Raw genomic sequence first — 26,309 nt, 5'->3', positions numbered from 1 at the left:
GGCCGCCCCAAGACATGGGGCATGAGAACCGGATGCTGTCCGTGGGAGCCGAGGCCTGAGCGCGTAGGGGCCGGGGCCAGCTCTCTAGGGGGACACCGGCAAACAGGGGCAAGAACGCAGCCCAGAGGGACGACTAAGGAAGGAACAGGTGTCCCCCGCTCCCGAAGGAGGAGGCAGGTGGGCTGCAGTGGGGACCGCAGATGGCCCAGGTGGGGAGCACAGATGGGGGCCCGCAGCGGTGGGAGGGGTGGACGAGAGGTGCTTCTGCGTAATTCTCTCGAGGAGCTTGGATGCCACAGAGAAGAGAAATGTAGGGGCCTGCTGGATAAAGGTTTTCATGGTTTCTTTAAGATTTTTTCAAAAGTTGGGAGCCTTGAGCATATTTAAACACAGAAACGAAGGAGCGATTTGGGAGAGGCTGACATCGGAGAGAGGGAGACACTGAGACAGAGTCCCTGGCCAGGAAGAATGGGTGAGATTGTGCAGGTGGGCACACGCGGAGGTGTCTTTCAGATGGGGGGCGTCGGGTGGGGGTGGTGTGTGTTCACGCCTCCAAGGCTGCAAACACACAGGGGGTCCTGGGCTTCAGGACATCCTGATTGCTGTAAATGTGACCCCTCAGTCCAAAACAGCATCTCCCTCCTCCTCTCTGCCTTTACTTCATTTTTTCTCCCGAGCAGCTGAGACTACTGTAGAAGGCTGCGTGCATGCATGCGTGTGCAGTCACTTCAGCTGCGTTCGACTCTTTGCGACCCTATGGACTCAAGCTCCCCTCCAGGCTCCTCTGTCCATGGGATTCTCCAGGCAAGAATACTGGAGTGGGTTGCCATTCCCTTCTCCAGGGGATCTTCCTGACCCAGGGGTCAAACCTGAGTCTCCTGTACTGCAGGCAGATTCTTTACCATCTGAGCCACCAGGGAAGAACTAAAGTGAAAGTCAAAGTGAAGTCGCTCAGTCATGTCTGACTCTTTGCGACCCCATGGCCTGTAGCCTACCAGGCTTCTCCGTCCATGGGATTCTCCAGGCAAGAATACTGGAGTGGGCTACCATTTCCTTCTCCAGGAGATCTTCCCAACCCAGGGGTTGAACTCGGGTCTCCCACATTGTAGGCAGACACTTTACCGTCTGAGCCACCAGGGAAGTTGGGAAGAACTAAGGCCCACCCAAATAATCCAGGATGATTTTGTCATCAGGAGATCCTTAGTCACATCTTCAGGGTCTCTTTTGCCATGGCAGGTAACACATTCTTGGGTTCTGGGGATTAGAAGATGGATGTCTTTGGGGACCATCATTCTGTGGGCCCGTCACCTCTGAGTTCACAGGCTGGACCTTCGTCCCGGAGCTCACTCTCTCAGGCTTCTTCGTCAGCACACATGCGACGAATGTGCATTAAGTGCTAAGTCGCTTGAGTCGTGTCTGACTCTTTTCGACCCCATGGGCTGTAGCCCGCCAGGCTCCTCTGTCCATGGGATTCTCCAGGCAAGAATCCTGGAGGGAGTTGCCATGCCCTCCTCCAGAGGATCTTCCCGACCCAGGGATCCAACCCACCTCTCTTATGTCTCCAGCACTGCCGGCATTTCTTTACCGCCGAGCCACTGGGGAAGCCCAGAAGGCTGCATAATGGGCCCTCAAAGAGATGCTCCCACCCTCATCACCAGAACAAGGATTCATCACTGTATATGGTAACAGAGATGATGAAATTAAGGCCCTGGCGCTAAGAGTGCCTGGGCAGGCCCTAAATACCATCACAAGTGTCCTGATGCTAGAAAGAGGGGCATGTAGAGGAGGAGGTGATAAGAAGATCAAGGATGAGACTAATTCGGCCAAGGAATGCCAGCCGCCACCAGGAGCTACAAGAGGCAAGGCCTGGATTCTTTTCTAAACCTGCCGGAGGGAGTCTGCCCTGCTAGCGCCTCGAATTCAGCCCAGTGAACTGAATTTCAACTTCCGGCCTCCAGAACTAGGAGGGAATACATTTCTGTTGTTCTAAGCCATCAGGTTTGTGGCCATTTGTTACAGAAGCCACAGGGAACTAACACACTATGCAACACCGCCGTATGTGTCAATTGCCTGTCTTCTCCATGAGATTACAAACCCCTCTAATAAAAGAGACAGTGTGTGTCTGTTTCACTGGGGTAGCCGTGGAGCCTGGTGTGGAGCAGGGGCTCAGGCATTTGCTTCGAACGACCGCATGAATAAACATGCACATGCTCTTTCTCTGGGGAGCTGTGTTGTAAATGGAAAAACTCTAAGCCAGGGCTCCCCAACCTGATGATCTGAGGTGGGGCTGATGCAATAATAACAGAAATAAAGTGCATGATACATGTAAAGGGCCCGAATCATCCTGAGACCATCCCAACTCACCCCACACCAGTCTGTGGAAAAACTGCCTTCCATGAAACTGATCTCTAGTGCCAAAGATGCTGGGGACCACTGCTCTAAGTGTCATCCATCCCACTGGAAGTGTTCCATCATCCAGGCTTTAGACAAGTTTGACAATGCTTCCGTGAGGGCTCAAAAAATCTTTCCTACTGGCATTTCTAATATTTGGTTGGTGTGTACAGATTTATCAGATCTAAGCCAAAGGACGAAATACATCAATTTCTCTCTTTCAGAGCTCACTAAAGCTTGTGGGTAATGGCATGAATGTGTGCTCAGTCACTCAGTTTTCCTTGTGACCCTATAGACTAGTCCCCCAGGCTCCTCCATCCATGTGACTCTCCAGGCAAGAATACCATTTCCTCCTCCAGGGGATCTTCCCAACCTAAGGACTGAACCTGCATCTCCCGTGTCTCTTGCATTAGCAGGTAGATTTTTCACCACTGAGCCTCCTGGGAAGCCCCGTCGGTAAGGGACATTTCTGAATTAGCAGGACAACCAAAGCTTAGAAAGAGCAGTGTCAACACCTGGCATTGGAGACTGTAAACAGGAAGGACATGGGGACATCAGAAGAGCTTTCCCAAGTTCTCAGGGAGAAAAACATGCAATATGCGTCTCATGTGTGGGTGAAGTCTGTCTAGAGAAAGAAAGTATGAATCTATCAAGAGGTTAAATTTATTTTAAACACCGCAAAGAAAAAACACATCCCACATAAATTTGGAAGGGTATTATAGGTATCACTAGAAGAATTCACAAAATTATTCACTGGCATTGGATATACCAGTAGCTGTTTATTTACACGCAGCCCTCCTTCCGTTTCATGGGAGCCATTGTGTCTGGGGACCACAGAGGAGGGAGCTGGCCTTCTCTGCTTCCAGCGTGCCAGGCGTGATGCTAAGCTATTACTCCTCTGAAAAGTCTCAGAAGGTGGGTATTCTTATCATGCCTGCATGGCAGCTGGGGAAGTCGAGGCTTGCAGTATTCAGTGACCTCCCAGTGGGTGAGTGGTGGGGTCAGGGTTTGAACCCAGGCCCGGGGGCCCCTAGACCCACACTCATATGAGCGCTGAGCCTTGTGGCCCCAAATTCAAGCCTAAGCTAACCCCTCCCTGGCTCTCTGCCCCCTCCCCAACCCATCCCTTTTAAATCCAAATCCACAAAGAGGGCAGTCAAGTGTCACAAGAGCCCAGGGCCACTTGGCACAACTCACAGCCCTGCCTTTGAACCCGTCTCCGGTTCAGAGGGGCTGGCTCTCCAAACCTTCTTGTTTTCTGTTTGTTTTGGTAAGGGCCAATTCATTCCTCAAGCCACATGGGTTAAGAGCCGTGTCTGTGGGAGGATTAAAGGCAGGCCTTTGAGAGCTGTCTGGTTTCTGATTAACGATGAGCAGCTTTCCCAGGCACTATTATTTGCCACACGTGTTTTTTCTCAGCATCACACTACGGTTCTTTGAGGTTCACCCTGGGCTCAGAAGGTACAAAAGGACTCCCAGAATAATCTCCTGAAGCAACGTAATCATGTTTCCTTCACTGCCTGAACAAGCAGGCACTCCCACCCAGAGCTGGGAACAGAGCGAAACTCTTTAAGCTAAAACTTTATTTAAGATAAAATAAAAGAACATGTTCAGCAAAGGCCATGGATCAGTTAGCTAAAGGCAACTGTACTTCCCTGTTCACTCTCTCAGTCTGAATGCAGATACAAGACACCTAAGCTCTGGGAGAGGTTATCAGTTCAGTTCAGTTGCTCAGTCGTGTCCGACTCTTTGTGATCCTATGAATTGCAGCACGCCAGGCCTCCCTGTCCATCACCAACTCCCAGAGTTTACTCAGACTCATGTCCATCGAGTCGGTGATGCCATCCACCCATCTCATCCGCTGTTGTCCCCTTCTCCTCCATAGGTATAGCAGGTGTTAAATTCTCCACTGACTGTTTTCTTAAGACATCTCTGTTCTTGTGTATTTCCAGCTTCTCCAGGTGAGAACTTGAATCCCAGGTTTGCTTAGAAATATTGTTTGTGCAGGTCAGCACTGTTCCCAAATTTCTGCGCTTAATTATGTCTTTGCGGATGGGGCTTGTGGGTGGGGAGGGGAGAGGGTGGGAGGGTGTTGGTATCATAGCATCCCATAGAAGTACCAGTGTGTGATTTATTCCTTTGAGCAAACTCCGGGAGATGGTGAAGGACAGGGAAACCTGGCGTGCTATAGTCCATGGGACCGAAGAGAGTTGGACACAACTCAGTGAACAACAACCATGCTTCTGGGAAATACTTCTGTGTAACCAGGACGATACCTGATTGTTTTCTCTTATTTCTGGGTCCAGCGGTCTCTAGCCTCACTCAACACAAAATGACCACTGAGCACGCCAATCAGCATTTTCTGTCCTCTCGCGCTCATTTCAGTAAGTCTATTCAGTGTTTCTTGAGATAATTTACCAAAAAAAGTGTTTGAAATATTTCACATCGGCTCTGCTGACTCCCCGCATGTCCTTGTCAGCATGGATGGACAGGACATCAGAGTTCCAGGTCACCAGGAAGGTGCTCATGTTCATCGCCCAAAGCACCAGGGAGTGAGAGCAGACGCTGAAATCAGAAAACCATTCGGCTACCAACAGCACGGCCTCATTTTGTCCACACATCAGCCGATGTCTGGGTCCTGTATGCTATAATGGGACCATCAGATAAGAAGAAAAATACTCCCTACTTCTGTTATCTTTAAACTGTAAGTGCATGTATCCATGCTAAGTCATTTCAGTCGTGTCTGACTCTGTGCGACCCTATGGACTGTAGCCCACCAGGCTCCTCTGTCCATGGGATTCTCCAGGCAAGAATACTGGAGTGGGTCACTCTGCCCTCCTCCAGGGGATCTTCCTGACCCAGGGATCAAACCCATGTCTCTTATGTCTCCTGCTTTGGCAGGCAGGTTCTTTACTACTAGCGCCACCTGCGAAGCCCAGGCATCTCAGTCTTTAAGTTGAGATGAATAAAAAACGATTTAAAAAAAGCCACAGACAGACATAAAATACAATTCCTGGAAGTCTGAGTTGATCCCCACTGGGTTATTCGGCCACTGGGTGGAATGATTCCTGACTGCTGTCTTTCTCTGATAAATCTGCTTTTGCACGGGGAAAGCCTGGGAGTGGAGCCTGGGAACCACATCCTCGATGTGAGGCTGGGGTCTGGCAGGCAGCACGTGCAGAAGCCGGAGAAGAACGCACTTGTCTTCCCCTTGGTTCCCAAGCCCTTGCAGGTGGCGGGTCTGCACCCTGTTCTTTGCAGAACCCAGGTGTGTACTGATAGGTAAAACTGAAACTAAGTAATTTTTACAATTTCGTGCCAAATCAGATACTACTGTTTATGCAGGAAGCAGCAGAAGCCATCAAGATCTTGAGACAATTTTCAGGGTGGGGGTGGGGGGGGTGGGGGGGGGTGGATAAACACAACAGGATAAAATACTAGCAACTTAATTTCTTCCCTGAAAATTGTAAACGTGTTTCAACTTTTCAGGGTTAGTGATGCTGGGTCTGCAGGGTGTGGGTGAGCCAGCACTGGATTGTTCAACTAATAGTAAGCAGAATAAAACCAAAAAGCAAAGAGACCCAACTTGAATACTGGTACTTCTACTGGATACTACGATGCCAACAACCACACCCTCCCAAAAGCCCCATCAGCAAGGATGTAACTAAGCACATAAATCTTGACAAGTGTGTTAGTCACTCAGTCGTGCCCGACTCTTCACAACCCCATGGACTGTAGCCCACCAAGCTACTCAGTCCATGGGATTTCCCAGGCAAGAATAATGGAGTGGGTTGCCATTTCCTTCTCCAGGGGATCTTCCCGACCCAGGAATCGAACCTGGGTCTCCCGCATTGCCGGCGGACTCTACTGCCTGAGCTTGGGACAGTGCTAACCTGCAAGAAGAATATTTCTAAGCAATTCCTACACTCAGATCCTTACTTCAAGAAGCTGGAAACACAAGAATACAGATGTCCTGTGGAAATAGAAAGTGGGGAATTTCAAAAGAAAGCAAATGAGTTGGATAGTTTGTTGTTTAGTCACTAAACCGTGTCCAACTCTTGGGACCCCATGGGCTGTAGCCTGTCAGGCTCCTCAGGTTCCTCCAGGCAAGAATACTGGAGTGGGTTGCCATTTCCTTCTCCAGGGAATCTTTCCAACCCAGGGATCAAGCCCGTATCTCTTGCATTGGCAGGTGGAGTCTGTACCACTGGGCCACCAGGGAAGCCCCTAGTTGACTAGTTAGGTCTGGTCAACCAATCCCCGTGGCCTTAAATGACACGACGGTGCCTCTCTTTCAGAAACATCAGTGTATGAGTTTGCTAGAGCTGCTGTAACAAAGAACTACAAACTGGGCCGCCTAACAGCACGTTATCGTCTCTCAGGCCGGGAGTGACGCCAAAGTCAAGGTGTCGGCAGGGCCACGCTCCCTCTGAAGGCCCAGGGAAGGGTCTGCTCCAGGCCTCCCAGCTTCCAGCAGCTTCCAGCATCACTCCGGTCTCCATATGGCACCCTCCTTGTGCCTGTGTATCCACATCCCACCCCCCAAGAACACCAGTCAGATGGAACAGGGGTCCTCACCTGAACCCTATTTCCAAATAAGGTCTCATTCCAAGGTGATGGAGCTAGAACTTCAATATAGGACTTTGGAGTGGACACAATTCAACACATAACCATCAGAATAGAACACTTGGGATTGAGTACAGAGTCATACTTTCCCTTTTTACCACCCACTGACGTCAAAAAGCAAGGCTCAGGGTGGATCCAGAGTAAAAACCTATTTTAAATGTTTTAAAAAAAATAACCAGATCCTTAAGTTGTAACACCAACTGGCCTCAGATACCCCTGTATCCTACTGTGAGGTGCTTTGGTTGGATGCTGAAGCTGAAGCTCCAATACTTTGGCCACTGGATGCGAAGAGCTGGAAAAGATCCCGATGCTGGGAAAGATTGAAGGCGGGAGGAGAGGGGGACGACAGAGGATGAGATGGTTGGATGGCATCACCAACTCAATGGACATGAGTTTGAGCAAACTCCAGGAAATGGTGAAAGACAAGGAAGCCTCATGTGTTGCAGTCCGTGGGGTTGCAAAGAGTCAGACACGACTGAGCAACTGGACAACGACAGCAACAACATGGTTGGATGGCAAGGCTGCCTCTCTCTCTGCCCTAAGTGACAGCCACACACACGTGCACACACACACATACACACACACCCCCCACCCCACCCCACCACCCCCACCACCACCCCCATCAAACAGCCTCCATTTGTTGAAGCTGGGGGAGGCCAGTGGGGTGCAGCCTGGAGGCCTTGGCACGGCCCCACGACCTCAGCAGGATCTGAACCTGGGGCCAGGAAGCTCACCCTGGAGCGGCCTAGCGAGAGACCCCCTTCACACCCGCCTTCCTGAAACAGCCGAGTTCACCCACATCAGCTGTTGGAAACAGTCTATTCAGGCCACGGACAATTCGTCGCAGTTACTCATTTCTTAAGAACCTGCCTCTTTTAAACTCTTCTAAAGTTTACAGAGGGCTTCCCAGGCTGTGGTAAAGAACCTGCCTACCAATGCAGGAGACGTAAGAGCCTCAGGTTCGATCCCTGGGTCAGGAAGATTCCCCTGGAGGAGGGCATGGCAACCCACCCCAGTATTCTTGCCTGGAGAATCCCACAGACAGAGGAGCCTGGCAGGCTACAGTCCATGGGGTCTCAGAGAGTCGGACATGAGTGAAGCGACTTAGCACACACATGGTTTATAGCAATTGCTATTGGAAGGACTGGCGAGGCCTGGGGTGGGGGGGTGGGGTGGCACTGGGGGGTCTCTGGGGCCTTCCCATCCTCCCCGCTGTCTGCTGAACTCACCTCCGTCACTCTGCTCCGTCTCCTCTGATGTTCCAGCGCCCCTTTCTCTTCCAGACCCCTCCCCTTCTCCTGCTGACCTCACTCTCCGTCTCTCTGACACTGTCTCTCCCTCTCCTCTGCTCCTAGCTCTTCCCCTCCGGCCTTTCCAAGTCCGACATCCAGGGGTGCTGAGTGTCACTGTGTAGGTCGTTCACTGCATACAAGTGCTTTGGGGGCTCTTCCTGCCAACATCCCTCTGCGTGGACGCTGTTCCCCTTTTGTGTGAAGGGGGTTGGGGAGGTTCAGCAGCAGCCAAGCCAGTGCTTTGCAAGGATTCTTCCCCCCCTCTCTTGAGACAGAGGGGCCCCCCCTCTCTTGGCAATGGCTCCCCCACACTAGAGTGGCAGAGAGTGTAAGAAAACAGCAGATGCTGAAAAAATGGCATTGTGGAGGAAAAATGGAAACTGGTCAACTAAAATCATCTAAAGCTGCTAAAACTTGCCTACTTAATATGATTTGCTACGAATTTTAGGAAAAAAAAAAACAACTCCCTGGTGGCTCAGATGGTAAAAGAATACACCTGTGATGTGGGAGAGACCCAGGTTCAAACCCTGGGTTGGGAAGATTCCCCTGGAGAAGGGGATGGGAACCCAACTCCAGTATTCCTTCCTGGAGAATCCCATGGACAGAGGAGCTTGGTGGGCTACAGTCCATGTGGTCGCAAAGAGTTGGACACAATTGAGTGACTAATACTTTAGAAAAAAAAGACCATGCGTTTGGGGTACCAAATTGGCAAGTTTGGTACATTTAGCAAGTTCATCCGTTCACTTCATCACACTGGCCTCACATCTAGGAATACGGGGGTCTGGTAGCTTTTGGAGTGCTTCTCTGCACCACCAAGGCTATTGAAAAGACATATCCTACCCTGGTTAGTGGTTTCTATTCTATCCCCAAGGCTGGGATTCAGGCGGCAATCATGATCCGTTCCAAGGGGCTGTGTTTCTGTAAGTTTAGCGTTATCAGTGCCTCTCCCCAAGAGGAAGGAACACCGCTCCTGCCTCCTTCACAAGCTCATGGCCACCACCCTCTGTCTGCGATCACCACAACTGTCTACTAGAGAAACGCAGCCTCTCAGGACACGCTGAGCGTCACCGGGCTTTATAATTGGTCACGTTAGGGATGGAGACCATGGCTCTGCCGGAAGGTTCTGGGCAAACCCGGCTGCTTGCTTCTGACCCCAGCGCCAGTGACAGCCTTGTGCTCCGTGGTGCTACCTTGTCCTGACAGCGCGGATCGCTGGCCTCCTCTGAGTGGCCACTACACCACACTCGCTCCCACCATGCGGCATGCCTTCTGAAGCTGTTCTTTCAACCTTATTTAAAGAGCGCATATTTTTGCACTATGTGTTCCTTCACCCCAAACAGCAGTGTGTCCGCCTGCAGTCACCTTGCTAGCCCTGGTCTGCATCGTGCCTGCTCCTTTGTTGCTATTGAGGGGATTAATTTATATCAGGGGGTTCTTACTATTTTGAAGTTCATCTTTCAGATCAGCTAAAGCTCTCCCTCTTCACCCTCATTCCCATCAAATGGTCTAAAGAAGCCAATTACTGATTTTCTGAGTTTCCTAAAGGCAGGGAAGCAAGATGCTCCTTGGGACAAACTTCTGCTTTCCTACCTTATACACTTCCTAAATCCACTTCCTCTTCCAACTGGGCAGAAGGCATTCTAGGCTGCTTGTCTTGAAGCCCAGTGGTTCAGACAAACTCTCAGATAAGAAAATGAGGGAAGAATGAACTTTCAGAGTCAGGGGTTCACTCCAAATTAAACTGAAAATCTATACGAGGGAATAAGCGTATACATGCATTGTGGCATGCTGAAATATTAGTCTCATGTTGTTGCTCAGTTGTGTTCAACTCTGCAACCCCAGGGACTGCAGAAAGCCAGGCCTCCCTGTCCCTCACTATCTCCCAGTTTGCCCAAGTTCATGTCGATTGAATCGGTGATGCTATCCAACCATCTCATCCTCTGTCGCCCCCTTCTCCTTTTGCCTTCAATGTTTCCCAGCACCAGGGTCTCTTATTAACTGTCAAAAGTATTTTTCACAGGCAAAGACAGACATTGAACTGAACATGTCAGGGCCTGAAGAATGGGCCCATTCTGACTGCAAGATGAGTTTCTGCTCTGGACAATATAGGTTTTCCTTCGAAAAGCAGTTAGCATCATTGGGTCACTGAGTGTCTGCAGCATTTGTGGAGCCAGCTCTTCTCAAAGTCCCAGAGAGAAGAGTCACTAATACCCAAAGTACCAGCGCTTGGCAAAGCGCTCTAATCCTAGGCAATGCAGAGAAAGCTCTGGAACCATCAGAAGGCTCACACTTTGTATAGAATATCGCCCACTGCAATAAGCATGATGTATCTATCCTAAGTGCTCTGCAATGTTAATTTCCTGATACGATGCAGTTTAAAAATTAAAAAAGTGAAAATAGACTCTCAGGTAAAGGGCCTCATAAGAGCTTTAAGATAACCTCAGTATAAATAAGGAGATTGTGGCTCAGGAGGGGTGAATGCCATCGGCACCTTTCTGATCCTTATCTCACAGGTAAGTATTAATTGATTCCTGTGTTTGCATTCTGTTTATTGTGCCCTTTCTGTGTCAGCAGGATGCTAGGCCCTGGGGATAAGGTGACTAACACACAGATCCTGCCTAGGGAAGTTCAAGGCCTACAAGATATAATAGATGTGAAGAATGAACATGGTAAGTGCTATAAAAAGCTGTATGCACTATAGTGACAGCATAACAACGAATTTAGGGGGGAAACCCTTGTATTTTTTCTATATACCTTTTAATGCAATTCCTGGTGGCTCAGTGGTAAAGAATCCACCTGCCAATGCAGGAGATGCAGGTTCGATCGCTAGGTTAGGAGGATCTCCTGGAGAAGGAAAGGGCAACCCACTCCAGTATTCTGGCCTGGAAAGTCGTATGGACAGAGGAGCCTGGTGGGCTACAGTCCACGGGATCATCAAGACTAGGACATGACTGAGTATGCACGCAGGCCAGCTTCTAGCCAAGATGTTAGAGCCAACTGAAGGAGGACCAGTTGATCGAGTCGTTATAAAGTATCTGTGCTCACTCGCTCAGTTATGTCCAACTCTTTGCAACCCCATGGACTGTAGCCCACCAGATTCCTCTGTCCATGGAATTTTCCAGGCCAGAACACTGAAGTGGGCGGCCATTTCCTACTCCAGGCGGTCTTCCCGACCCAAGGATCGAACACGCGTCTTTGCGTGTCCTTCATTAGCAGCCAGATTCTTTAGCACCACCTGGGAAGCCAATGTATCTGAGACACGCTGTAATACCACTGTTTGTATTGTTGAAGAAACCACTGCTTCAGGCGTGCTGGCAAGTGCCTCAGTGCACAGCCTCAGTGCCAGGGATCTGCTCCTATTTGCTGGAACAGCACAGTTCAGAGAAAAAGGCCCTGGAGAAGGAGCTTGGAAGGGGGGCTTTTAGGTGGTGCTATTTCAGGCAGACCTCGGAGATAATGCAGGTTTTGGTCTAGACTTCCCTGGTGGCTTGGATGGTAAGGAATCTGTCTGCAATGCAGGAAACCTGGGTTCGATCTCTGGGAAGGGAAGATCCTCTGGGGAAGGAAACAGCAATCCACTCCAGTATTCTTTCTTGGAGAATTCTACAGACAGAGGAGGCTGGTGGGCTACAGTCCATGGGGTCACAAAGAGTTGGACACAACTGAGTGACTAACACTTTCACACTTTCACTTTTTACTGCCCCAGTATAATGAATATTGCGATAAAGCAAGAATAAAAGTTTAAGCTTTATTAAATACATGTATCGACATCCCTTGGAACTATTTCAGGCCATCACTGTAAAGTGAATATTGCAATATAGTGAGTCACACGAATTTTTTGGTTTCCCAGTGCACATAAAAGTTATTTGCTGTAGCTAAGTTGCTAAGTCGTGTGCGACTCTTTGCAACCCCATTGGCAGGCGGATTCTTTACTACCGAGCCTCCTGGGAAGCCCTTTCCAAAAGTCAGGTTTACCCTATACTGTAGTCTGGGCTTCTCAGGTGGCTTAGTGGTAAAGAATCTGCCTGCCAATATAGGAGACTCCGGTTTGATCCTTGGGTCAGGAAGATCCCCTGGAGAAGGAAATGGCAACCCACTCCAGTATTCTTGCCTGGGAAATCCCACGGACAGAGGTGAGCTACAGTTCACACGGTCAGGATCTCAAAGAGTCGAACACAGCTGAAGCAACTTAGCACACACACACAGATAGTAGGATTAGAATAATTAAATAACTAAAACCTCTCTATGGGAAATCGAAGCATTTTTCTAGTTTATATTAGAAAAGCTAATAAAATTATCAGTGGTTATCACTTCAAAATACACTTGCTGCTTTTGTTTGAGAAGTACAGAGTATTGCCTGTGAACTGAAGGAAGGAAGGAATATCCGTAAACTCAATCTGGTAATGTTCTCCATCAGACTTGACCGTAACTGAGGGAGGAGGTCCAAGCAGAGTGAGAGGAGACAGAGGAGCCAGACCCTGACCGCAGAGTGAGCAACAGCCCAGAGCTTCCAGCTTCTGGTGTGGATGGTGTCCAAGTCACAGACCCTGGCATCCGAACCAACTCGACTCTCAACTTCCAGTCACTTCATGCAGGCTCCAAAAGCTGAGGTCTGCTCCGGGAATAGAAACCTTCTCTGTTTTTCCCAAAATCCTCTTTTAAACGGTTTCAAGGTTGTACAGTGTTTTGCTAATGTTTGAGGGAACTATGGAAAAATTTGCACACTGTAGGGAGAAACAATACAACCAGGAGAACAGGGCTGCCTGGGGTGACCTACCTGACTCAGGCAGGCGTGCTATCAGAGGTCTCCCCACCCTGGGGAGGCGGCCTGGAATATGCTTCTGACATCCCCCTGCAGTTTCCCAGTTTCATGAGGGATAGACTGAGAGGAAGGGCTGGGCTGGGGTGATGGGGTGGCCACGGATGCCGAGTCATGACCCAGTGTCAGAGGTCTTAGGTGATGGGCTATAGACCTTGTGTTGTCCTTGAGGAGTTTATTCAGGTGTTGGGTCAAAGGATCAAATATTAAGCTATGGGTTTTGAAAAAAAAAAATCCAAGCAAGGTTTAAAATGTGTGTCAGACTTGATTTTAAGGGACCCCTCTTAGGGCTCATCTAGCTAAGTGGTTCTTGTGATAATGGCCAGTGACAACGCTCACAAAGTACCTCTCATCACTTGTCCCCAAACCTCTTATTGTCTTATGTCCTCGGTATCAGTCATTTATGATGGGAATTGCACACACTCAGCTATTTCTGTTATGTTTTTTTCCATTAAGCTGTAAAAATGGAGAATTTCTACAGGACTTAAACATGTAGTCACCACAACAAACAAGGAACTGAGTTCAAAAGATCCCTATTTCTTTTTAGCCTCTACTCATCTCCATCTTTAGAACTCACAGAGCACAGTCTACGATGTGAAGTTGTTTATAAATGTCATTATTATTTTCTTGCTACTGTTGACGAATGTTATAAGCAATCTTAAGTCATATACTGTGTGCTTTGGATTATAGAGCATGTTGGAATTTTTTTCCCGTGTGTTTTGAAGATATCTCCTACATCCGCACTGCCCAGGTAGGTTGATAAAGGGTGTGAACTGCTCATTTAAGGCTGTGCAGCGTCACCGACAGGCCCTGCCAATGAGGAGGCGCTAGCCACTCTTGTTCACACCTCGATCCTTGAAGACGGCACAGGGTTTTGGATCCTGTAGGTGCCTGGTAAGTATATCGTGAATGATGGCTCCATAGGAAGGATACAGCAGCGTAAACATAAAAAGAAGGGAACTTTTACCAGTGAAACAAATCATACCAATTAAATTTGGAAAAGATACAGTTGACTCTGGGTGTTTAAAGATAGGCTGGAAATTATTCAGTAAGACAGAATATCATTGAGAAAGGCAAAGCCTGCCTTCCTTCAGCATGTAAGAAGCCCCTTACAGAAATGCCAGAAGTTGGCCCTCTATTCTTAGACTCGATGAAAGCGAAAGTTGCTTAGTCGTGCCTGACACTTTCCGACCCCATGGACTGTAGCCTGCCAGGCTCCTCTGCCCAAGGAATTCTCCAGGCAAGAACACTGGAGTGGATGGCCATTTCCTTTCTCCAGGGGATCTTCCCAAACCAGGGATCGAACCCAGGTCTCCTGTCTTGCGGGCAGGTTCTTTACTATCTGAGCCACTGGGTGAAGTGTAGACTCAACGCCATCCTTGATTAACAGTTGTTTGTATTTTGGGATGAAAATATCTAGGAGAGGTTGTCACCTTATCTAACACAGCACTGCACTATGGAATACAAGACTTCTCCCTTTGAAATGGCAATTTCCTCTTTTCTAAAAACAGACACAGAGGCGGGGGCCGGGGGTGGGTCTGTCCTTACCGTCAGCGACAAGGCCATGCAGACGAACGTGAACTTCTTGATGTGGGCTGCTGTGACCGTGTTGCTTGTGCTCACCAGTTTATTGCTGGGGTTATTCTGGGGGGGCAAGAAAAGGCTCCAGGTTATCGTGGGCTGACCACTCACGCTTCTTACCGAACATCTCGTTTCTGTTTGATTTGACGCATCTGAAGCATAGATGTCAAGGGACAGCTTGGAAGACCGCTGCCACTGGACGTCTCTCTCGAGACAGCTGTCAGGCTTCTGGACTCCTAACCAGAAGGAGTTCCGGACTGAACTGCCCAGCAGTGTCTCTGGGGTCAGTCCCCTCTCCAGGGCGCTGGGTGCCCACCCACCTAATTCAGGGCTCTATCCTTTCCTGCAGTGTCTGACCACCCTGGGCTCTGCAGGCAGGCAGGGATGGCAACTGAGCCTGTATCGGGGTCACATGTCAAGACTCCTGTGAGGGGCACATTTGCCCCCTGGGATAAAGGACTGGGTGTTTCATCCATCTCTTTAGCTCCTGCAACTCAGCACCATCTCTCTTAAGTAAAGAAGATGCTCCAACAGTCCTTGTTAAATTGAAATGTGAGCACATTTCACTGACACATACCTGAGGCTGGCTGATGCCATCTCAGCGTCATTGCTAAGTGTACCTGCCACTCAATCAAAACCCTTGATTGAGGGTCAAGTGTCTGGTCCTCGACTGTGAACAGAAGCTGAGAAAAAACAACGCCCACCTCGTTATGTATCCAGTGAGCCCCAGAGTTGACTCATGGAAACAAACAACAAGCCCCTGGCTCCCATGTCAGCCTAATGACAGATGTACAAGTGGACGTGTTACAGGTCCCACTTGATGTTTGCTTCCCATCAGAGGCTGAGACAGACTCTGGAAGCCCTTCTCCTTTATGCCGCCCGTGCAAACCTCTGGCGGGGTTTCCATTTTCTTCACTCCAGCACACCTGCTTTTCCTGGAAAACAGACTGCCATGCTGGCACAGTGCCCATCACAGCACGTGGGACATCTCTTCATCTCCTCTCCCCCAGGGATCTGCAAGGGTGGTCCCCTGGTGGGCTGGGTGAGAAGGGGTCCCACCTCCAAATGTACATGCCCCCCCTCAATCTCCCCGTGGTGACAGCCACAGGCCCCAGCTCCCTCAATGTGCTTTGATTTTTAAGACAGCAAATATGTTTGCCAATATGGTTGGAGTAAACCGGCACGTATCATTAGCTCAGCATCAGTGTCTCGTCTTGCTTGCCCCGTGGGCTTTTTCGCAGAGATACACTCTTTTGCAGATGATAACCGAACACTAGAGAAAATGTGAAAGAGTGGAAAACTCTCCCATCTCCCTGTTTAGCTAGAAACATCAGAAGTTATGCAAGAAATGTTAAATCTCTAAGTCTGGAACCCACAAGCAGGCTAAGGATTTTCAACTGTCAATGCAGCAAATTCCGGAAGTCCACACAGAGGTGTCTAAGATCTGGGTGAATAGACAGCATTCATGGGAATGGCCGGAGTGGTGCGGTGGAATGCGTGGTGACAATGGGGAGGTTTCATAAGTATCCTGATTTCCTCCAGCATCAGGCTCAAGAGATGCTCCTTAAAGGGATTTTTTTCATAGCATCTAACCTCTGTAATCGTGAATAAAACAATGTTTTTCTTGGCTGCTCTTAGCGAAATTGTATAGGGCTGCATTGTTAAGTTTAATCATTTCAAGGTAGCCAGAACCGATTTCAGATGAGACGATCACAGCCAGGAGGTTCAGAACACATGTAGAACCCTGCTATTGGATTTTATTATATAGTCTTATTCTCCAAGAGCTAAACATTTAGCAATAAGACTTATATCCATTTTGGTTTTCAAGGACTTACTTCTATATACATGTTTCTTGACATGAAAATACTGATTTGTCTCCATAAATTGACTTAAACCCAGTCCAACATAGCTCTCTGCTGCACGTGGCTCAGACCTTCTGATCCACTCTTGGGTTTGGGAAGCAGGAATCAAAGGCAATTTTTGGGACACGCTCTGCATCCTGATGCTCCAAGTGAATGTTGGCAAGTGGTGGAGCGTCCAACTCATTGTTTACTGGGGAAGTTCCAGCCTCGTAAAGAGTTCTGAACGAGAGCCTCCCTCTCTCATGTGCGGCTCTGTGGGGGCGATCCCTGACTTGCCTGGAGGGGAGCTGCTACTCACAGGTGACTGGTTATGGGTGGGGGGAGAGAGGCAGGTAATCTGCGGGGGACGCTGGTGAACAGCGTCACCTCTCAGGGCTCTTTCGGGATCAGATTAAAATGATGTCAGTAGTGACTCTGAGCTAGTTCTACAGAAATTCAAACAGTTGCTATTAAGAGTACAAGGGGCAGGCTGTTTGCTTTTTCCCTATTTTTCCATTTTAAAACATTGCATACAATCTTTGGGGGGCGGGGTCTCTTTTTCTACTTATTTGTTTTAGGTTGAACGTTTACAGGTTCAAATAATTACACTTGAATGAAATAGGCATTTCTCAAATGACCTGCAGGTCAGTCTTGACACGGTCTCAGGTTACATGTCTGAAGACTTATTGCCTCCCTGCAACGTCAGCAGAAGCTTTCAGCTGGAATAAGTTCATCCCCGTCCTGAATATTCATTGGAAGGACTGATGCTGAAGCTGAAACTCCAATACTGTGGCCACCTGATGCGAAGAGCTGACTCATTGGAAAAGACCCTGATGCTGGGAAAGATTGAAGGTGGGAGGAGAAGGGGATGACAGAGGATGAGAGGGTTGGATGGTATCACTGACTCAATGGTCATGAGTCTGAGTAAACTCCGGGATTGGTGATGAACAGGGAAGCCTGGTGTGCTGCAGTTCATGGGGTCACAGAGAGTCGGACTTGACTGAGCGACTGAACTGAACTGAACTAGCCTGCACCCAGGGTGTGCATGTACCCCCTCGAAAGAAAGCCATAAGCTTATGAACTCAAGCTGTACCTTCACATCAGCTATGAGGTCAGTAAAAATAAACAAACAAAAAGCAACAAACCACAGAAACGAAAACTACATATTAATTTTTTTGAGAGTATCATTTCCCTTTTGCAAATAATTTCTCAACAGGAGTAACCTAGAAGTGAGGACCGGTTTGGAGACACGTCCTGGGAGCTGCATCAAGGCAAGCATCAATTCACCTCTGTGATTTCCGGAGGGACGTGTTCCACAATTACCTCCGCCAGCCCCAATGCTACATCAACCCTGCAGAGGGAGGTGAGGCTGAGAGACACCGAGGTGTCCATCACCGGAGATCGCTGTCTCTCAAACGCTAATTTTAAAGAGAGTGTTTCGGAAACCGCGCCGCATGGGGTTCTCACCTTGTCAAAAGCAGGGTAGACAGCACGGATTTCTGTCAACCAGCCATATGGCATGTGACCCACGGGGTATGTGGCCGTCAGAATTGCCACAGCCTGCAAGAGGAAGAGCCGGCAGTTAGCAAGGCATCCGCAGAGAGCATCTCCAGCCTCTGCCTGCCGCCTGCCACGTGGCAGCGCGAGCCGTCTCAGCTACAGCCCCCTGACAGGTCATTCCATCCCGGGTGACAGCATGGCCAGCCTTGCGACGGCCCTGGAGCAGAAGGAAGGGGCAGAGGTCCCCTGTATCCTGGGGAGCGGGCTGAGCAGGTCCAGAGTGTGCACCTGAGACTAGGAGGGAGGATGCATCTTGTTTAGATACGTTTATCTAGGTCCCGATCGCTGATTGAAAAGCCAAGATTTCAACCCTGGTCCGCCAGGTTCTCACAGAGCCAAACGGAACCCTCTTGTCTAGCCCGATTCTTGAGTCTCCAAATGCCATTCTGAGCTCCACCCTTGCTCTCTGAACACTCGGCACTCAGGGACCACCTCTCTGCCTCCACGCCATCCTTCAGGGAAGCTGACGGTGTGCACCTGTTGGTGGCTTTATGGTACTCGCCACCCAACTCAACTCCCTTCCAGTCTGTTCAGCCTAGGAGAGCCCAACTCTGATGTTTAACTTGAGAAAACGAATACTTCTCACAGGAAGCCAAGCAGGTTCTTCCAGGAATATGAGAGTTTCATTTCTTTGTTGCTGTTGTTCAGTCTAAGTCGTGTTCCACTCTTTGTGACCCCATGGACTGCAGCACGCCAAGCTTCCCTGTCCTTCACCATCTCCTGGAGCTTGCTCAAATTCATGTCCATCGAGTCAGTGATGCCATCCAACCATCTCATCCTCTGTCATCCCCTTCTCCTCCCCAGCGTCTTCAGTCTTTCCCGGCATCAGGATGCTTTCCAATGAGTCAACTCTTCGCATCAGGTGGCCAAAGGATTGGAGCTTCAGCTTCAGCATCAGTCCTTCCAATGAATATTCAGGGTTGACTTCCTTTAGGATGGGCTGGTTTGATCTCCTTGCTGTCCAAAGGACTCTCAAGCGTCTTCTCCAGCAGCACATTTTGAAAGCATCAATTCTTCAGTGCTCAGCCTTCTTTATGGACCCATTCTCCTGTCCGTACATGACTACTGGAAAAACCACAGCTTTGACTATACGGACCTTAGCTGGCAAAGAGATGTCTCTACTTTTTACTGCGCTTTCTAGGCTTGTCATAGCTTTTCCTCCAGGGAGCAAGCATCTTTTAATTTCATGGTTGCAGTCACCCTTCATTTCGATGCCAGGAGTGTGAATGAGGTAGGTCTCCAGCCGGTGAAGACACTGCTCTGAGGAGCAGGTGGTGGAATCAGGCAGATCTGGATTCCAGCGTCACTCCATCACTTCCCAGGTGTGTGTGAAGAGAAGCATAAACCCTCTCAGGCCCCCTCTCTGTTCCTCCAGCAAAACCGTGAGACTAACAACAACCACAGCACAGGGGTGTTGGGAGTCAATGAGATGTATGCAAGTGCCAACACCATCAGAAGCAGACGATTAATTCATGTCAATTCTGTTCCCCTATGCTGAGGTCTGTCTCTATGCACTGAAGTCCATTTAGAAATGATTCTAACATACAAATTGTCTTAGTTTTTTTTTTTGTTTGTTTTGTTTTGTTTTAGGGGAAGATGGAATTCTAGCACACAGGTGATTGGTGGAGGGGGTGGTCCCATACTTTTTACAGGGCAGCTAAAACAAAAGTATTAGGTAAAAAAGCTGCCATGTTACAGAAGCCACCCCAGAGGACATTTGTTGAGTCAAGAAAACAAAATCCAGGAACCCACAGAGGCAAGAGAAAGCATTCAGCTTGTGATTTATGTACTTCTCTTTCCAGGCCAACATGAGCTGCTTCCCAGGACATGGAACCTGGCAAGAGACCCCGGCCTGGAGACGTGCTGAAAGCGCATTCAAGGGCAGTTGTGTAAACAGGAGGCCTTCGGGAGCGGCCACTGGCCTTCCTGAAGGATCAGCAGTCCCAGAGCCAGAATTAATTCCCCAGAAGGCAGCAGATGAGCAAACAAATGAAGTCTTTCTATTTGTTCATACCATACTGGCATGACGGAAAATAAATAAAAAATGCTCCGACTCTCTCCCTGGAGCAGCTGCCAGTTTCCAGATCAATTTCTTGAGTTGTGAGTAAATAGAGGAGACCCTCCTTTGAAGGAGGGCAGGTTGCCGAAGAGTGCGTGAAGCCACAGTAGGCTGGGTGGTACATGCAGGAGGCGGAGCAAGGACAGGTGAGGGGAGGTGGGTCAGAACACAGAGGCATCAGCCCTCGCCTTCTGGGTACTTCTGCGCACGGCCGGTCCCATCGTCCTCTGTGACCACAGTGAAGAGGCTCCATGCTGACTCCATGGGAAAATGGAGAGGCCACTAATGGGAGAAAGAAAACCTGGATTCTAACACAGTCCAGCTTCTTGCTACTTTTGTGTCCTTACCTAGGTTTTTTTCATGTGGTAAAAGAGAAGGACAAATAAGATATCTTCTTCCATACTCATTACACTCGTTCAGTCGCTTAGACGCGTCCTACTTTTTGCGACTCCATGGACTGCAGCACACCAGGCTTTCCGGTCCTTCACTATCTCCCAGGCATTTGCTCAAACTCATCTCATCCTGTGTCGTCCCCTTCTCCTCCCACCCTCAATCTTTCCCAGCATCAGGATCTTTTCCCATGAGTCGGCTCTTTGTATCAGGTGGCCAAAGTATTTGGAGCTTCAGCATCAATCCTTCCAATGAATATTCAGGACCGATCTCCTTTAGGATGGACTGGCTGGATCTTCTTGCAGTCCAAGGGACTCTCATGAGTCTTCTCCAACACCACAGTTTGAAAGCATCAATTCTTTGGTGATCAGCCTTCTGTATGGTCCAACTCTCACATCCATATACAACTACTGGAAAAACCATAGCTTTGATTATACAGACGTGTGTTGGCAAAGTGATGTATCTGCTTTTTATTACGCTGTCTAGGTTTGTCTAGCTTTTCTTCCAAGGAGCAAGCGTCTTTTAATTTCATGGCTGCAGTCACCGTCCACAGTGATTTTGGAGTCCAAGAAAATAAAGTCTGTCACTGTTTCCATACTCATAAAAAAACAAAATCACATGATTCTAAGTCACGGATGGAGATCAATGCTTCCTTGTGTGAAGGTATCACAGAACTTAGTATCACAGAATTTCTTAGCTCTCAGGAGGAACTGGAAACAAATTTGTCAGCCACCTCCCCGCCCCCATTTGTTACACGGTGACTTTGGGCACCCATGTTCCCAGAAGGTGCCTTACCTCCGTAGCTGCAGAACTGCCACCGAGGTCCCGGGAAACAAAGAGGTTCACAATGGGCCTACTGATTCTCTGTGTGGCCAAGATGAGCGCCAGAGGCCACCAGAAACTCAGCATCTTTCTTATTGTTGCATCTCCCTGTATCAACAAAATGGGATAAAAGTTCGCTGAACTCGAGAAGAACAGAAAAAAATAATTCAGAATCAAAGCCTTTTCTTTTGATGTCAACCATGAGTCAATTCACTATACTTAAAAATAATGTAGGAAAAGCCTCTGTAGACAAGCCAAGTTGAATTAAAATAAATTGTACTGTCTTATTAGAATTGAACTTAGACAACTGGCAAGCTCCCATGAAATCAAAACACACCTTTAAGCTTGATGGATTCAAACCACTATTGTCTAAACAGGGCAATACTAACCCAAGCAGAACCCAGCTTCACAGCCTGAGAAACAGGTTGGAAAAGTTCTTGTTTACATCATAAAACTGACTGGCTAGAAGCCATGTTAGTAAGAGGTAACTCACAGAAATAAAACATTATTGTAATTTATTTTGGAATCAGTGTGGTCAAGAATGTGCCTAATTATTTAGGCACTCTATAAGTCTATGACAGAGGTTCCTAATCTCAAGGTTCTGACAGAAGTCATGTAAATGTTCAGAAGCATAAGCAAAATAAAAGCATAGTAAAGAGAAGGCTATTTATTAACAATTCCACAGCAAAGACAGGCACTGTCTTTAACACCTGGCTTTTATCAAGTGATTTTGGTTTTGATTCTTCACAAAGGTAAGTGTTGTATCCTGGAGCCATCTCAGTCACTTTATTTCCTTTTGCTGGCAGCTGAATGTTAAGATGGATTGCTGCCATCAAGACCAATCTGATGTGGTGGCCCTCATGATGGAAATATCTCAATCTATTATTGATGGCCTGACTTCAGATCAAGGTGAGTGCTCAGTACAAGGACTGTTTTGACATGACAAAAGTAACATGTGGTCAAAGGTGGGATCAGGGTTAGAGTGTGGTAATGTACTCAATTTATATATAAATTGAAATTGCTAGTCATTCAGTCATGTCTGAGTCTTTGCAACCCCACAGACTATAGCTTGCTAGGCTCCTCTGTCCCTGAGATTTCCCAGGCAAGAATACTGGAGTGAGTAGCTATTCCCTTCTCTAGAGGATCTTCCTGACCCAGGAATCGAACCTGGGTCTCCTGCATTGCAGGCAGATTCTTTATTGTCTGAACCACCAGAGAAGCTCTATATATACATATACATGTATATATACACATACACACACATTCATGTACATATATACATACCACTTTGCATGCTAAGTGGCTTCAGTCATGTCTGAGTCTTGTGATCCCATGGACTGTAGCCTGCCGGGCTCTTCTTGTCCATGGGATTCTCCAGGCAAGAATACTGGAGTGGGTTGCCATGCCCTCCTCCAGGCGATTTTCCCGACCCAGGGATAGAGTGGTCTATTTATGTTTATATATAAAGTCATATTTATTTGAATTATAGCTGGATAGATACCAACCCAATTGATACCAGAGGGTAGAGAAGATTAGCATACATATAAATTAGATACTGTTTACACCGGTGATGAAAAGAACGCTTTGGTCACCTGGGTAAGATTATACGTTGCTTGTACCATATTCACTTTTGGACGCACAGGCCAATCTCTGCCTCCATAAGGAGGGCTTCTGAGACCACATCCGTCTCTTCCTTCTCTCAGTCTCAGAGGGAAACTCTTGTATTCCTACTGTGGGCTCCGTGCTGTCTTGTCTGAATATTGTTCCTGTGTTGGTGACTAAGCCAAATGGGACATAAAGCTGACTGAGGCCACAGACCATATTTAAAATTTCCTGTGTCACCTAAACCCTCCCCAACTCTCTCCGTAGAAGGTGCCTGAATGAGTGTGTTTAGCCAGTACAGAAAGCCCAGACACAGCCTGGATCCCTGCTGTGAAATTAAACAAATGTGAGTTCAACGGTACCAGGGCTCCTGAAATCTTTGTTGATCACAGAGTGGCTTCCTTCTGACCACAGAGTAAGAAGAACCATCCACATCGTGTTTCCTCCTGGGCCTGACATGACTCACCGTGACTCAGTCTTCTGGTACGGAGAGAAGAGGGCTGGAGAGTGGCCTCTAGGGTCTCTCTCACATCTCCAGAGTTCCTCAGCTCTCCAGCTCTTTCTCCCTGTGGACCTGAGCACCTGACCTTGGGATAGGACGCCCCAGAGCACGTGCCTGTTAGGCTGATGTGTCGGGTCACAGGGGTAGGATCAAACTGTGTCCCCGCGGGTGCACAGACAGGCTGTCCTCAGGGTCTAGGCACCTACCCCCAGCTCCGGCCCGCTCCTGTCCGGGATGATGTCGTGGATGTTTTTGTAGTAGCCCAGACAGAGCGTGGTGCAGCGCACAAGAGCGCCCATGTACAAGGACAGGATGGGGATGAGCAGCGGCTCCCTGCATTCCAGGTGACTGTGAAGCAGAATGGCTACAAAAACGACCTGAGAGGTGGGGAAACAGACAGTCATCAGGGAGGCGACGGAACCAATTAACAGAAGCCCAGCCCAACCTCTTGCACCCAGAACTGAGATGGATCTCTGAGCAAAAGCCTTGACGCTGGAGGTGAGGACAGCAGGACCTGGGGCTACCGCGCAATGCTTCTCTTGGAGAATCCAGGGTCAGGTGTCTGGGAAGCACTGGAAGAACACACGGTCACTCTGTTATGTTCACCACTAAGTATTTTTTCTAAGGCAACTGCATATCTGGTTAAGGTTATTGCTAAAGACTACCCAGAAGCTTTGGTTTCCCAGACCCTAAACGATGCAGAAGAGTTTTTCCCTCTCCAGGTACACATGTAATCCACGCCTGAGGACCTAAGTGACCTTCCACAAAGGACAGAATAGTGACCAATGATGGGACACAGAAAAACAGCCATTTACATTTACTACGTGGATTCCACTAAACATGCTGCGAAAGCCGCTAGTATTTATTAATATAAAACCAGACAATCAAAATTGAAGATATTGACTTACAAAAGTGGCATAGGTCAAAAAAAGACAAAGTCAGCAGGGATTGAAATAACAGTAAAGTGTCAATCTCTATTGAATGGTACAGGATCTAAAGCAAATTTATCAAACTATTTAACCTCTCATCCTTTGGAAATGAGGGAATCAGTCCAGCCTCTGGGCAGAGTCCTGGGAGTCCCATCTTGGGAAAATCCCTGAGGAATAGTGGGTGCAGAGGTAGGAAAATAGGGGAGGGGAGAGAGTATCTGAGCTACATCAGCCTTCTCGGCCAATCATCCATGGAAGAACAGGCTTGTGAAATATACCTCCGCTAAGTGGGCCTGACCAAAGGAGGCGTATTCTGATCACTGCATTCTCAAGAAACGACCGGTGACAGAACGTTAAAAAAGAAGCTGGAGAATGAGCATGATTCGTCAAATGAGTGCATTCAATTGCTACGGGGAACAGAGCAATCCAGAGGAACTTTGGAAGGAAAGAAAAGTATCAGACGTTAGAGGTGGTCAGCTTATCTCACAAACTGACATGTGTGCTGGGGCTGTTGTTCTTAAACCACTGAATGCGACAGAACCAGTCAGAGATGTCCTCAGGGGAATGCAGACGACAGAGCTGTGACCCGGCCGCCTGGACAGGACGTGGCTGCCCGGAGCACGGATGACGTGAGTGTCCATTCACGCTCCCGATCACACACTCACGTTCACGCTCACTGAGGATACAGTGGAGCCCACTGATGTAAGGAAAGATGCCTGTGACTGTCTCCATGCCTGCTGCTTCCCGGGGGAACAAATGTTCCGTATTAACTGAAGCGTGGCAAAGACCAGCTGAGCAAAGCCTTGTTAAGGTCCCATTGTGTTTGGAACAGAAGATTGAGTTTTGCGATGTGGCCAAGATGCCCATTTGTTTCTCTAACTAATCAGAAACTAGTATGTCTGCAGCAGGCTTCACATTTGACATACACAAACCTATGGTGTTAATGAAGATGACAGTGTTTAGAGATTGAGAACATGTTGGAGGGAAAATGAATATGTGAAGACGACCCCCTCCTCTGCCAAGTCCAGGAAGGCTCCTGGTGGCGCCGTCAGGACGGCCAGATGAGCAGAACCAAGGAAGGGGATCTGGACGTGAAGGAAAAGGGAGGGGGAGGTATGCAGAGGACCAGAAGGAGGAGCAGAGTGGGCTAGAGTGGGACAGAGGGAGGCAGGAGACATTCGGCCTGGACCAGTCCAAAGCCAGAGTGATGGTTTTGTCAGCCTCCCTCGTGTTGTTAATAGCTTGATGCCATGTGGTCCAACACTTACTGTACATCTTACATCTTCACCGTGGGTTGGGTCAGTTATATTTAAAACAATACCTGGCCCTTTTGATTTTCAATCCAGAATTAAGATTTTTGAATCTGATACAGCCATCAAAACTGTATCAGGTTATTTTGAGAGCGGAACCTACAGACTCAGTAGTGAGGATTTTCCCAGGGAGAGCCTGCTCTGGGCTGGGGATTCAGTGATGGATAAGGTAGTCCCAGACCCTGTTCTCCTGGAGCAGACAACCTTACGGGGAAGACAGGAGTCGTGGTCAACCCCTGACAAGGCCCATGAAGGGAAGAGGGCAGCGGTGCTGGTAGTGGGGAGGAGGCTGTGGAGTGAAGGGGGTCGCCCCGGGGGGGTGCATCTGAGCGGAGACTCAGAGCCCAGGCAGCTGGCTGGCAGTGGGTGGCGGGAGCCGGTGGTGGGTGGGGAGAGCAGAGGCCAGGGCATTCCCTGGGGGAATTCCCAGGGGGAGGGGCTCGGCCGCATCCAGTCTGGAAGGGAGGACCGGGCCCTGGAGGACAGAGAGCGAGGGGACAGAGGAGAGTGGTTGGGCTGGGGAGGAAGCAGGGCTGGTGGATTTTCAGCCCCTCTCAGCCTGTGATCAGGATACTGGCTTTTTAT

General features: G+C 48.7%; 1 protein-coding gene across 1 annotated transcript in view; it reads right to left on the bottom strand.

Moving 5' to 3' along the window:
- Positions 1-26,309, bottom strand: part of ANKH (ANKH inorganic pyrophosphate transport regulator) — a 160,868-nt gene that overhangs the window by 21,130 nt on the left and 113,429 nt on the right. The window contains exons 5-8 of the mRNA XM_043489077.1: positions 23,692-23,862; positions 21,355-21,489; positions 18,018-18,110; positions 14,677-14,772 (exon numbers count right to left, since the gene is read on the bottom strand). Coding sequence (XP_043345012.1) covers positions 14,677-14,772; positions 18,018-18,110; positions 21,355-21,489; positions 23,692-23,862 — 495 coding nt within the window. The remainder of the gene's footprint in view (positions 1-14,676; positions 14,773-18,017; positions 18,111-21,354; positions 21,490-23,691; positions 23,863-26,309) is intronic.

The sequence above is a fragment of the Cervus canadensis genome, chromosome 16 (assembly GCF_019320065.1).
Source record: "Cervus canadensis isolate Bull #8, Minnesota chromosome 16, ASM1932006v1, whole genome shotgun sequence".
Lineage (NCBI taxonomy): Eukaryota > Metazoa > Chordata > Mammalia > Artiodactyla > Cervidae > Cervus > Cervus canadensis.
Note: the sequence above shows the minus strand (reverse complement) of the source record. Positions and strands in the feature narration are given on the sequence as shown.